Raw genomic sequence first — 13,415 nt, 5'->3', positions numbered from 1 at the left:
GAGATCCAGTCGTATTTCCTTCTTTACTGTTCTGTTCAGAGTATTTTATCATTTACTCAAGATTTTACGGGACGGAGTTGAGTCCTGCTGTGTAATTAATTTTACAGGGAGCTGTATGACTTGAAGAAATAAAATACAAGGTTCTACTCAGGTAGAGGTGTGTAATTCATGAAGCATGGCTGACGTGGTTCCCGGGCAGGCGACTGAACCGCTGGCACAGGCCCAAGCTCCCACGTGTACTTGCAGGTGCCCAGGCTGCCACTGCATCGCAGCGGTGCGTGGGACACGGGCAGCATCTTCTTTCGCGGGAAGTGCTTGTTAGTACGCTACTGTAGGAGTGGTGTTTTCAAGAAGCTTTATATCCGTCTCCTCTAGAAGGTGTACGTATGTGTGCTTTTATATATATGCTTTGTATACACTTTTGAAACTACAATGAACATAAATGACTTTCAGGTAACAGTGAACAGTCATTCCGCGTGAACCAAATGGGAGAAAATATGACTTCTTTGTCCTCCCAGGTAACTCCAAGAACCGAGGCTCCCGTCAGCAGCGTGAGTAATAGTTTGGAGAACGCACTACACACATCAGCACATTCCACGGAGGAGTCGCTGCCCAAGAGGACTGTGGGGAAACACTCCAAAGGTGAGTCTATGTCTGCGAGGGGCCCAAGGAAGAAGGCGCACTGGAGTGTGCAAAACAGATCTGTGTGATGGTGTCTGGTTAAATACTTTCTCCTCTTTTGTAAACATCTTAGTTAAGGTGCATTGTTTTTCTAAATTCTCTAAGCAACATACGAACATATATGTCTTGGCTGTAAAAATCTCAAATATTGATGTTTATTAAGGGGAAAAATGAAAGTTGCTGCACCCTCCTCCCTGCCCCCACACCAAAACAAGTCCTAAATCGTAGAGCAGCACTACCCTATAGAACTTTCTACAGAGATCATGTACCATTCTCCATCCGCACTCACTCAGTGACCACCAGCCACATGTGCCTTTTGAGCACTTGAAATGTGCCTCATGCAACCGAGGACCTGAAAGTTCATCATTCATTTATTATTATTACTATTTTTTTAAAATTTTTAACCTTTATTGATTTTTGAGACAGAGAGAGCATGAATGGGGGAGGTTCAGAGAGAGAGGGAGACACAGAATCTGAAACAGGCTCCAGGCTCTGAGCTGTCAGCACAGAGCCCGACGCGGGGCTCGAACTCACGGACTGTGAAATCATGACCTGAGCCGAAGTCAGACATTCAACCGACTGAGCCATCCAGGCGCCCCTATTATTATTATTTTTGATGTTTACTCATTTTTGAGCGCTAGAGAGAGAGAGAGAGAGAGAGAGAGAGAGAGAGAGAGAGAGAGACAACGTGAGTGGGGGAGGGTCAGAGAGACTGGGAGACCCAGAATCCAAAGCAGGCTCCAGGCTCCGCGCCGTCGGCACAGAGCCCGACGTGGGGCTCAACCCACGAACCGTGAGATCGTGACCTGAGCCAAAGTCAGATGCTTAACCAACTGAGCCAGGCGCCCCCTGAAAGTTTATCTTTATTTCATTTCCATTGCAACCGCGATGGCTCAGTGTGGAGAGCGGCCGCTATATTGGACAGCGCCATTCTGGAGAGGACAGAGGGCACGTCTCAGACGAAGCTGAGTGTCCTTGGTTCCTGCACCAGCTGGACAGTCCCAGAGTTGCGCTTACTATACATTTGGCAGGCTGAGTGGCGGTGTGGGGACTTACAGGAGGCGAGTGAGGTGATGTGTAGGACGGGGACTTGTGATGAAGAGGCCCAGGACACTTAAGGCCACCCGCTGCTTCCCTCACTCGCCTTTTTCCCCTTTTGTTTGTATCTCAGGCACAGTGTTCCTCACGGATGTTTAATAAATCGGGTTTTTTTGTTTTGTTTTTTTTAAATGTTTATTTATTTTCAGAAGGGGGAGGGACAGAGAGAGGGGGACAGAGAATCCCAAGCAGGCTCTGCACTATCAGCACAGAGCCCCATGTGGGGCTTGAACCCACGAATTGGGATATCGTGACTGGAGCCGAAATCACGAGTTGGACATTCAGCCAACTGGGCCACCCAGGTACCCCAATAAATACTTTGTTTTTAAAATAAGACCCTCAAGGGCGCCTGGGTGGCCCAGTTGGTTGACGCTGCGACTTTATCTGAGGTTACGATTTAACGGTTCTTGAGTTCAAGTCCCGCGTCAGGCTTTGCGCTGACAGCACGGAGCCTGCTTGGGATTCTCTGTCTCCCTCTCTCTCTGACCCTACCCTGCTCATGCGTTCTCTCTCGCGAAATAAATAAACATTAAAAAAATTTTTTAACAAAAAAATAAAATAAAGCCCCATTCTGACCAAATCACAAGAGCCACCCATCCCTAACTTAGGTCATACGTGCCAGGAATAGCCACGTCCTAACTGCTCTGCCGCGTTTATGTGTGTAGATAGGTTCAGGCGTTAAAGCAGCGCGTCCTCATGGCAGCCCTGGGAGCACGGTCCGCTCCTGGATGAGGCTGTTGTTCTGAAGACGCAGCAGGGCCTTGCCTCCAGGGTGGATAGTTGTCACTCAGTTGTAAGGACTTTTCCCTCCAGAACTGCTCTCATCCTTTTTCCTTGTGCGTGTCGTCCTGGGAGAAGTGCCTTCCGATGAGGTGGTGTTTCCTTTGTCCAGCGTGGACCTGTGCCCTGCACCGTCCCAATACAGAGGGATGGCTTCTTCCTTCCCATTGTGCTTTTTCCTTGAGGCATAATTATCAAGACCCCTCATTCCTGTTTTTTAAATGTAATTGGAAGATCTATGCTCCCTGGCCTTCCCTTGTCCGCGTGCTGTGGCGCACCGAGAGCCCACGGATGAGCTGGTGTTAGCATTGGTGGAGTGAAGCATGTAAGCCAGGCCTCCTTGGCTGTCCACTGCATTCTCCATTCGGGGGGTCCTACGTAATATGTTTCTTCTGCCCAGAAATTGGGGGACAGTGAGGTTGGTTTTCACAGTCACACTTCTTGTGACGCTCCTGGCAAAACCCGAAGTCAGTGTGTTATTACTGTAGGGTTTTCTCGCTGTCTTTTCTGCATTCTACTTGTGTTTTGACTTTTCTCTACTTCCTTGGAAGTCCCTAGCGATAAAAGAGGTCAGACTTTCACGTCTGTTTTGTATGAAAGTTCAGAGGCAGCTGGAAACTGACTGCGGTCCCCAGATTGTGTTCAGGGTGGTGGTCTGCAAAGTTGGTGTTGAGAGTGATCGTGTCCTTTTTCCCCGTGCCCTGTATCGTGAAGACCTTCAAGTACCGGGGTAGGGAGCACAGGACAGCAGTTTGCACATGTGGCTTCAGCAGTGGGTAGTGGGCCACGTGTTCCTGATGGGGCCTTGAATTGCTCGGGGCTGCCATGCGTTTCCCCCAAACCCACACATCGCGGTTCATTGTTACCGAGACTTAGGGAAACAGTTCTAAAGTACAAGGTGAGATTGGAATTACTTTTAATGATACTCTCGGTGAAAGAAGTCCTGTAACTTGGTTCTCTTGGTTGGAATAATTATTTTAAAAAATTATCCTTGTATGAGGCTGAACATCACAGTAAACTTAATTACACTGCAGGTCATTTGCCAGAGGTTCTAAAATCTGGTCTCAAGACCCCTTTGCATTCTTAAACTTAAGGATTCCAAAGAGTTTTTGTTTATGTAGTGTATACATATAGGTATTTATCATCTTATAAGTTAAAACTGGGGTTTTTTAAATTATTGTTTGTTTTTTTTACTTAAATAGATGCTTTGTGTTGGGCGCCCCTGAGGATTTTGTGTTTGTCCTGTAGCAACATTATGACGGAAGCAAACGTAAAATTTGAACTCCAAAAGTCTCATCCTTTTGGCGACACAAAACCCGCCGCAGAGAATTAGAGCAGGAATTCTAATAAGCAGCGTGATAATAAAACCCAAATTCTAAAACACCAGTAATAGGTTACTGTTTTGGGGCTGCACTGGGGACTCAAAGGTGCTTTTGGAGCTGAGGCGTTTTGATCATTTTAATTTCTCTGTTGACTCTTTTCAACATTTTATTAAGACTTTGAAACATCCAGTGAAGTTGAGAATTTTACAGCAAGTACTTACCATCCAGATTCTACGATTTCATTTTACCTGCTGCTTCCCTTATCTGCCCATCTCCCCACCCACGAGGACATTGCATTTCTTTTTAAGACATGGCATTGTTTGGTGCATTTCCAAGCAAGCTGTTCTTTTGACTCTTTCGCTGTGCTTTCTCGCGTTGTTAATTATTTTCAGAAAACTGGTTGCTTACATTCCTCAGCCAATGATTCTCACTTGAACCACAGAACAGAGTTATCCAGGTGGCTGTTTCTCATCCCCTAAAGAAAGTCTGACTCGGAGACGTAGGAGTCAAGCTGATCCGTCCCAAGTGGCTTCCTTAAGACAACAGGGCTCAGCTGTCTGAGTCCCCAAGGAGAGAAGCTACAGGGATGACAGTGGACATCTTTACCTTTTCAGCCCTTACCTTGAGTTACTGTTGACCCACTTCACGGGGGGGGCGTGCAAACCTTGCGGTGGGCTCAGCTCTCTGAGTCCCCAAGGAGAGAAGCTACAGGGATGACAGTGGACATCTTTACCTTTTCAGCCCTTACCTTGAGTTACTGTTGACCCACTTCACGGGGGGGGCGTGCAAACCTTGCGGTGTGCTCAGCGGTGTTTGCAGCGTGCTCAGTACCGAAGCCACTCGTGCTGGCCTGTATCAGTTGTTCAAAGTGTAGGGCGTTGTTTAGTCTCTCGATGTCCTGTTGATGGCATGAAGTCAGCCGTGGTGACGTCAAAACTTGCTACGAGTGAGGGGCAGTCCCCCAGCCAGCTGTGAGACATTTTCCAGGACGCCACTTAGCCCCCCGACATGTCCCGCGGGCTGTGGTTGTGTGTGTCCCGTGCACGCACGCCCACCGCATGCCCCCAGCCCTGCTTCAGGAAGAGCAGGGGATTCTCTGCGACCTTCTGAGCAACCCCCTCTCTGAAGCTGCGCTCGTGAGAGGTGACGACAGGTCAGCTCTTCTCTTGGTATCTGACCCCCCGGCTCTGTCCTCCCCTGGTTTCTTTCCATTTTTAAGCGGTGGACCATCATGCACACAAAAGTGTTGGTGTGCGTGCTCCACGGGTCTCCCGGTAACACGCTTCCCACTCTTCCTCTTATCTGTGTTTGTTTCCTTTCAAATTCCTCCTCATCCACTCCTGAGAGGCCGACGCGGCCCGGGCCCCTCTGTCGCCCATTCCCGCTCTGTCTGAGCCTCTTCTGTTGATCCGTTGATGACTTTGAGATCTGAGAGTTCAGCTGAGACCCTTGCTCGGGACCCCAGATCCCTGTGAATATTTTCCCCAAGGTGGCCTGCTGGTGCCTCTACCCATGTGCCCAGACGGACCCGTCACTTCCGTTGCCACCCCTGCGATGAGTTTCCCACAGACGTGATTGGTGCTGACCTTCAGGCGTCCCTGTTCCGCACGAGGGGCTCGGCCTCACAGCCCTGGCGTGGCCCCAGGGGGCCGTCATGGAGTCTTCTTCCTGTCGCTGTGGCCACCATCCCCTCTGCCGCCTGTGGGTTCTCCTGCCTAGTCCATCCCTGAGCAGGGACCTGCTCTGTGGCTGGGCCACAGTCCTCCCGTTTAGGAAGCATGTCATGGCATGCACGGTGGCAGCTGCTGTCACAGCATTGACCGCCAGGCGCCATCCTCAAAATGTGTGCACCTAGTTGATATCACAGTCCCGTGAAATGGGAATAGGTGTTCCTTTCGTTCAGGGATTGAGTATCTGCCCAAGGTCTCTGAGCTGGAAAGAGACGTTTCAGACTGAGCCCATGTGGCAGCAGATCCCATGGGCTTACCTTGACCTGCCTGGAGGAGGCCTATCTTAGGGCTTGTGGGCTTGCCTTGTCTGTGCCTGTGTCTCCCTGTGACGTTTACTCATGTCCCTGCTCTGGTCTCGTCACTCCTCCGAGTTCCTGGCTCCAGCCACGAGCAAACTTGTGCAGACGCCATTCTCTGTCCTTCCTGGACCTTGGTCATTCTGTCCCTCTGCCCAGATGGGCTCCTCCCTTTGAAGTCCAGCTCAGACGTTACTGCTTTGAACTTTGTAATGTTTATGTCACTCGTGGTTAGTGCTGTGCCTGGTACATACTAAGGCTGAATAGAATGTTTGCCTTAATATACAAATAAGTGAAATTCCTCGGGCCCTTAGATCAAGTGCCATATCGCTAACCATTGAAATGGAATATGTGCATGTTTATTTCCTATTTTTGCTACTTGAGAAATCTCTTTTATCAGCTTTACATTTTTTAGATCATGCCATGCATCACTCTTGTTTTTATTTCAGTTTCTGGAGACCTAACAAATTTAATACAAGGTAGCTAAGATGATAAAAAAAAAAAAAAGAAGGAAAAACAAATTACGGAGTTTTTAACTATAACATGATATGTCCCTAGAAAAGGTGTCAGAAAGGAGGCTCAGTTTAATCAACATAGTAGTGAATGCTAAGATTTTAACAACAGCCAGAGAAGTGCTTCTAAAAATGATCCCCATTAACACAGACAACCAAACGGAAGGGAGAAAGTCGATACTTGAGGAACATTGTTATTCAGCTGAGGCTTTGAAGAATACGGTTTGTCAGTTTTCAAGTGAAAAAGTAAATTCCAGTGATAAAAATTTCAGCGGGATGCATCTTAAATGTTATTCTGGTTCTGTTTTCTTTAAGTGGGAAGCCGTGGGGTCCGTTGTATAGGACTCAAAAGGGGATGTTTGTGAGGGGTGGGGGGGGAGGGTGATTTTTCATCTTTTCCCACAGTCATAAATGATGCTTTCCTGACTGTAGTTGCTCGTGGCATAGTTTTGGTAAGTTGGGAAGGGGTTTCCCGTGTGGGACATGTAGAAATTAAACTGTTAGGGGGCCGGGGTGGCTCAGTCAGTGGAGCATCCGACTTTGCCTCGGGTCATGATCTCACGGTCCACGAGTTCGAGCTCCGAGCTCCTCATCGGACTATCTGCTTTCAGTGCAGAGTCCGCTTTGGATCCTCTGCCCTCCCCACCTTTGCCCACCCCCCCCCCCTGCTCTCTTTCTCTAGAAAATAAACATTTAAAAAAAAAATGAAAGAAATTAAACTGTTTGACCAAAGATACCTTGAAATCAAGTAAAAGATCTATGGCCGAAAAGTTCCAACTACCCACTTTTTTCCAGGAAAGTTTAGGGTCGAAAGAGGGAAAGTTTCAAAAGAGCGACTCATTCTTGGAACACACTAAAGCCGTTATCTCTAGTTGTCTGATTTATAAGTGTGATGTGACAATGCTCGAAAATCACCTGAAGATGCTTGGCAGCAAAGGTGACCCTTCGAGCGTGGCAGCTTTAACCAGGAGCCCCCAGGGCTGCCATCGAGACAGTGTGTTCCTGGTCCTGGCTTCGTGGCTGCCGGCTGCGAGGCCTTTGGGTCTGGCTCAGTCTGGGCCGTCTGTGACTTTTTGCCAGCCCCGCCCTCATCCAGATGCCCAGTCCCGCCTCGGGACGCTGGAGCCCGTGCCTGGGGGAGCCGGCGGTGCCCTTGTTCTCTTCCACACGAGCTCCCTCCCTCCTTTTCCAGTTACTTGAGTGTATCGGTTTTTGAAATTAGGTATCGATCCAGTTACAAAAGTGGTAGGTAGTTCAGTGCAAGTAGATGTTTTATCGAAGGCCGAAGGCCGCCTTGTGGTCTGACTCGCGGGACTGACAGAGGATTCCTCGTGTATGTCTTGAGTGAGAAAAGAAGGAAAGTTAGAACAAACAGAATTTTAGGAGCACGCACATCTGTCTGTGCTTTCTCAGCTCAGTGTGAGCGAGGAGGCTGGTCTAGACTCGGGTGCCCTTGCCCTGGCCCCACGGGTCCTCTGCGGGCGCCCCTGTGTCCCGTCCGGACCCCAGCCCGTTTCTCCGCAGCCCCGTCCACCTCTCGAGTGCTCCTGTGGCCTCGGCCTTGCAGTCTCGGCGTCTTTGTGGGCAGTGCAGATCCCACCCCCTCGTGGCGGGTTGACCTCTAGCCCCTGAGATTTAGCCGCGTTTGCTTGCACTCTTCAGAAGGTCGTGAGACTTCCCATCTGCCTGGCAGATGACCGTCTGCGGGACTGACCGGGGAGGCGCGAGGGACAGGGTCACTTTACCAGTCGAGCAGCGGATCATGACTAGATGTTTGTGTGTATGTGGGAGTGAGTACCTTCTAAAATCATGAGATTTAGGAAAAACTACTCCTCATTCCACCACCAAGCACAACAGTCCCTGTCAGTTTCGGTAACTTAGTCTTTCTTCTACATTTTAAACAGCTAAAGCCACGTTACACGTGCAGTTTGTGAACTCTTAGTTAATTTGACAAGTGTCTGTTCGTGTTTTCATTTTCGTGATCATGGTCTTTAATCTGAGCTCCAAAATTGACAGCATGTTTAGCCATCTTTGAAGCCTAATTAAGCGTCCCTTACCCCCGCCCCACATCAGCCACCTTAGCCCCCACGCCTGCCGCAAGGCCCCGCGTGGCCGCGGGTGCCTTCTCAGGGAGAATCCCACCGCAGGCGGATTCCGGGAGCAGAGCTCGGCTGCCCGCAGGTGGGGTGGTGGCGCCGGCCCGGGGCGCTTGCTCCCGCCTCCCAGCCTGCAGCCCCGGAGTTCCAGAAGCCTCTGTTATTTGCGAACAGCTGAATAACGTCCATCTGCTTTTCACATTGTCCTGTCCAGATATGAGTCACTTCCGCTTTCAGGCCAGATGGGGTTTTCTCTTTTTTATTTTTTTGCATCAATCCAAATATTAAATCCTGGAACATTTAGGTGCACGTTGCTGTCCTGTGGCCAGGGAGAATGCTGACTGCATTTTTCTGTGTTCATTGACTTCGTATGTTCTCTTGTTTGAAAAGGGGGAAGTTCTGGGTAAGAGTGATGTCATGTGGGTAAGTTTTAAAAAATACTGATCGGGGAAACAGAAAAGCTGTTTATTTGCTGACGTTCTGACTGAGGAAGCCAGACAGGAACAGCATGCGATTTCACTGAGTGAAAATAAGGAGGTGTGCAACCTCAAAATGTGTTTTCTTTGTTTTGCCAGAAAGGAAATAAACGCTTTTTTGTTTTTTGGGTTTTTTTTTTTTAGAGTAATTCCTTCCTGTAAGGTGCTATTTTAAGCTTAAAATACTCCAAACCGAATAGGTTCTAGAATCTCCCAAGGTGCATATCGACCCTGATGCAACTTTACAAAGTGAGGGAGGCCTAGGAGAGAACACTTCAGCAAGTGAAAGGTCTTTCCAGCAGCAGCCCATAACCTTGGAGTGCAGGGACCCGCCTCTTGTGTTTTCTGCTCTGTGCCCAGCCCCTGGAGTTTGACCTTGTGCACAGCAGGAACCTGACGGGACATGTTGGTGAATGAACAGTTGTTGGTTTTAGAGCAAGGATCGCACATTTTTTCTGCTCAGATCCAGATAGTAAATATTTTTGGCTTTAGGAAGCATAGGGTTTCTGGCGCAACTACTGGGCTCTGCTGTCGTGGGGTGGAAAGCAGCCACCGACGATGTGTAAACAAATGGCATGGCTGTGTGCCGGCAGAGCCATTTACATAGACAGGCCGGGGGCAGCCTCTAGTCCGCCAGCCCTGCTCAGAGCAGCGTTGCCCACTAGAACCCTCAACGGTGACCGAATGTTCTGTGTCTCTGCCGTACGGTATGGCAGCCACTGGCCACATCTGGCTGTTGAGCACTTAGAATGTGATTAGTGCGACCGAAGAATTGGATTTTTAATTTTATTCCGTTGTAATTAATACAAATTTAAGTGGTCACATGTGGTTAGTGGCAACAGCGTCGGGCACCGCAGGGGTTAGAACCCTCCCCAGAACAAGTTGCACAGAGCAGTTTGTTGTTCTCTGGGAGGTCTGTTCACAGTAAGGGAAGAAAGAGTTCTGTGGCCCAAAAAACTGGGGAATTGTTAATAAGAACTGATTTATTCATTGCGGGACTGCTCAGAGCCTTTGATGTGCTTACGTACACGGACAGTTTCTCGAATTTTTCTCCTCCAAGCTTTTTTTTTTTTTAATGTGTATTTATTTATTTTGAGAGAAAGAGGATGGCAGAGGGAGGGAGGGGGAGAGAGAGAGAGAAAGAGAGAGAGAGAGAGGGAGGGAGAATCCCAAGTAGACTCTGCACTCAGCGCAGAGATCATGACCTGAGCCGAAAGCAAGAGTCGGACCCTTTACTGAGCCGCCGCGGCGCCCCTTCCTCCAGGCTCTTTGACTGTGAAGCTTTCTGGGCGTGCCCGTGAACACCTTCGGGCACTGGTGTTCTTGGAGAAGACCTTGGAAGACTGTTCGTGTGGCAGTCCGGGACATTGGGCGTCCGCAGGACGTGGAGCGTAATCGTTTCAGAAGTTGACGTCAGGTGTTTTATGTTGCACAACGAGGTTTTAAAGCTCTGTAGAGATCCCCATAGTCCACTGCCAAGGCGTGTCTAGGAATAGCGAGCAGTGAAATGGGGGAAGGGGCGTACGACCCGCACCTGTTGAAGCTCTGTATCCGTCACGGTCTTGCCTGACTAGCCACAGGGTGGATGACTAGACTGTCCCCATCTGCAAGAAACATACACTGGAGGAAGCAGTTACAGGAGCCTTTGAGGAACTTTGCTATTTGAATCGGAAATAGGACTTACGGCCCTTCGTGTGGTTTGGGAGTTTGCAAACTGCATCGTGTTTGTAAATGCCTGTTTTATCTTCAACACGTATTTGTGCTCAGATATTTGCATTTTATAAACTTAATTTGCATCTTCAAACTTAAGCTTAAGTGCTGGGAACCTGATTGTACCATTTTAAAATGTTTTTAAGTTTTTCTTTCTTTCTTTCTTTTTTTTTTTTTAATTTTTTTTTTCAACGTTTATTTATTTTTGGGACAGAGAGAGACAGAGCATGAACGGGGGAGGGGCAGAGAGAGAGGGAGACACAGAGTCGGAAACAGGCTCCAGGCTCCGAGCCATCAGCCCAGAGCCCGACGCGGGGCTCGAACTCACGGACCGCGAGATCGTGACCTGGCTGAAGTCGGACGCTCAACCGACTGCGCCACCCAGGCGCCCCAAGTTTTTCTTTCTTAATGTTTATTCATTTTTGAGGGAGGGAGAGAGATTGAGCGTGAGTGGAGGAGAGGGGCAGAGAGGGACACACAGAATCCGAAGCAGGCTCCAGGCTCCGAGCTGTCAGCACAGAGCCCGATGCGGGGATTAAACTCGGGAATGGCGAGATCATGACCTGAGCCGAAGTCAGACACTTAACCAACTGAGCCACCCAGGTGCCCCTGTACCACTTAGTTTTGAGGAGAAGGAGAAGGCACCCCTGTAAGTGGCAGGGAGGGGCAGGACTGATGTCTGCAGGAAGTTCTCACGGTGCTTCTGTCTCTCCTCTGCCACTGTCCGTCTGTGTGGCTGCGGCCTCTGACAGGCCCTCTCTGGTCTTCCGAGGCTAGGAACCTTCGTCACTTCCTCCGTAACCGCTGCCTTGAACCCCTCCGGCCTGGCCCTGTCCTGGAAGGATATCCGTATCTGTTGATGAAGAGACCCAGATGGGACTGTCTGGGCACTGGTGTCTGAGACAATCACAGCCGAAGACAAGGCGTGTTAGTTTTCCAGAAATCAGAACAGATCAGAACTGGTCCTTAGTCATAATTAGAGGCTGTGCTCTTGTGCATTCAAGTCAACTTACGTTCTCTTTGCAAGTACCGTTCTCTTCCTTTTCTAGGATTTGAATTTTTGCCTGTTTTTTTCTGTTCTGCTTTTCAACTCACCACTATTCTTGCGTGTGACTGCTCTGCCCCCCTCCTCAGTTCCTCTTCCCAGGCGAGCGCGTCGCAGAGGAGAGTGGACTGCGCTGGCCTCAAAAGCCTCATTTTGGAAATTACTGAAATACCAAATGCTAACTAATATGTACTTCAAGTGTTATTTCATTTTTATAATCTTGTCTGTTGTTGTTGTTGTTGTTTTTTGCTTTTACAGTGAGTGTTGAAAAGATAGACCTGAAGGGATTGTCACACACAAAAAATGAAAGAAATGTTGAATGTTCCTTTGAGGTAAGATGTCATGTTTCGTTTTGTTTTTTTTCCCCCTCTTCTCCTCTGAGGGAAAGGATGAAAACCTTTGCCGCGGTCAGATACTTTGATTTATCTAAAGGGAAGATGGGCCTTGTAGCCAAGCACCGTGCCAGTGTCGTGGGGGGCAGAAAGCCAGGCGTGGGCCGCGGGCGGGCCGTCTCCAGCCTGTGCGGCTGTTCCCCCCCCAGCCGGGCCTCGGCAGCCCGAGTGCTAAGCGTCGTCTAGACTGCTGTGCTCAGCTGCTGCTGGCTGCTCACCAGAGTTGGCCGAAGCAGAGACTCCGTGTGAAAACTGAGACACGCTGTGTATTAGGATTGGAGGCACACAGTAACGGTGGTTCGGTGGCCTCAGAGTGTGCCAGGAGGCAAGCTGGGGAGGTCCTTCGGGGCCTGGGCTCTCCCAGCCGACTGCTTTGATCCCCTGGGGTGCAACCCCGAGCCTCACGGTCCAGTGTGGCAGCCAGGGCTCCAGTCGTCACATTTTCATTCCAGGTAGCAAGAAGAGGAAGGGAAAGTTTACTTTTCTCTTTCTTTTAAGGAACATTCCTAAAGCAGCCACAGGTACTTCTGTTTCTGTTTTGTTGACCCAAACTGAGTTTCTTGGTCCCACTTAGCTGCAGAAAAGGCTGGGAAATGTATTCTGGTGGCCGTGTCCCCACGGTTCTGTTTCTTACCCGCCATGTTGTGTGAGGTTCTCCTTTGACCATGTGCCTGAATACTGATTGACAAGGAAACCTGCTTCCTGCATCCTTGTGGGGAGTGTTCTCAGGAATCAAAGCTTCTGGTTAGTATCTAGTACGCATGCTGTGTGTGGTTCACTAATTTTTCAGCAGCTACATTGAAATACTTGAAATACTTTTACCACTAAAGAATAAAATCTTCTTTTGATTTGGGAGATACACTGCATTATGGGGGTCCGTTGTTCCTGTTCTATGCATGTGTCTTCGAATATACGGGAAAGACTTGCCTAAGGTTTTGGAGGTTGTCAAAACTTGGGACTGGCATCCACGTCTCAGCAACGGGAGAACCTTGGAATCCTGAAATCTTTAAGGCCTCAAAGGGGCGGGACTTAGCAGGTCCCTGGGACCCTGAGCACGTTTCCTGTCCCTCGTGCTCTGCGCCTCTCTGCCATCTCTCCCCTAGGGGTCCCCCGCCTCCGTGGGGTGGAGCCGTTCTGGGCTAGGGGGCCCCACTCAGCCCATCTAGTCATGCTAGGCTTCGATCTGCCCCCGTCCTTGGGCCCACGACCTGGGCTTGTGGGAGGTGTGGTGACTGTGTCCGACACGATGCCCACACCTTCTCTCTGAAGACACGAGC

The 13,415-nt window shown here is 49.4% G+C and overlaps 1 protein-coding gene across 2 annotated transcripts in view; it reads left to right on the top strand.

Annotated features, from left to right (window-relative positions):
• ZCCHC14 (zinc finger CCHC-type containing 14) overlaps nt 1–13,415 on the top strand; it is a 58,502-nt gene that overhangs the window by 23,181 nt on the left and 21,906 nt on the right. For both annotated transcript variants that reach the window (XR_006961931.1, XM_047078888.1), the window contains exons 2-3: nt 519–642; nt 12,005–12,078. Coding sequence is in view for 1 of the 2 variants with exons in the window: in XM_047078888.1 (XP_046934844.1) it covers nt 519–642; nt 12,005–12,078 (198 nt within the window). In the remaining variant the exon portion in view is untranslated. The remainder of the gene's footprint in view (nt 1–518; nt 643–12,004; nt 12,079–13,415) is intronic.

Source organism: Lynx rufus, unplaced genomic scaffold (genome assembly GCF_022079265.1).
Source record: "Lynx rufus isolate CCGP_SWC_20201006 ecotype Redwood Valley unplaced genomic scaffold, mLynRuf1.p SCAF_16, whole genome shotgun sequence".
Classification (NCBI taxonomy): domain Eukaryota; kingdom Metazoa; phylum Chordata; class Mammalia; order Carnivora; family Felidae; genus Lynx; species Lynx rufus.
Note: the sequence above shows the minus strand (reverse complement) of the source record. Positions and strands in the feature narration are given on the sequence as shown.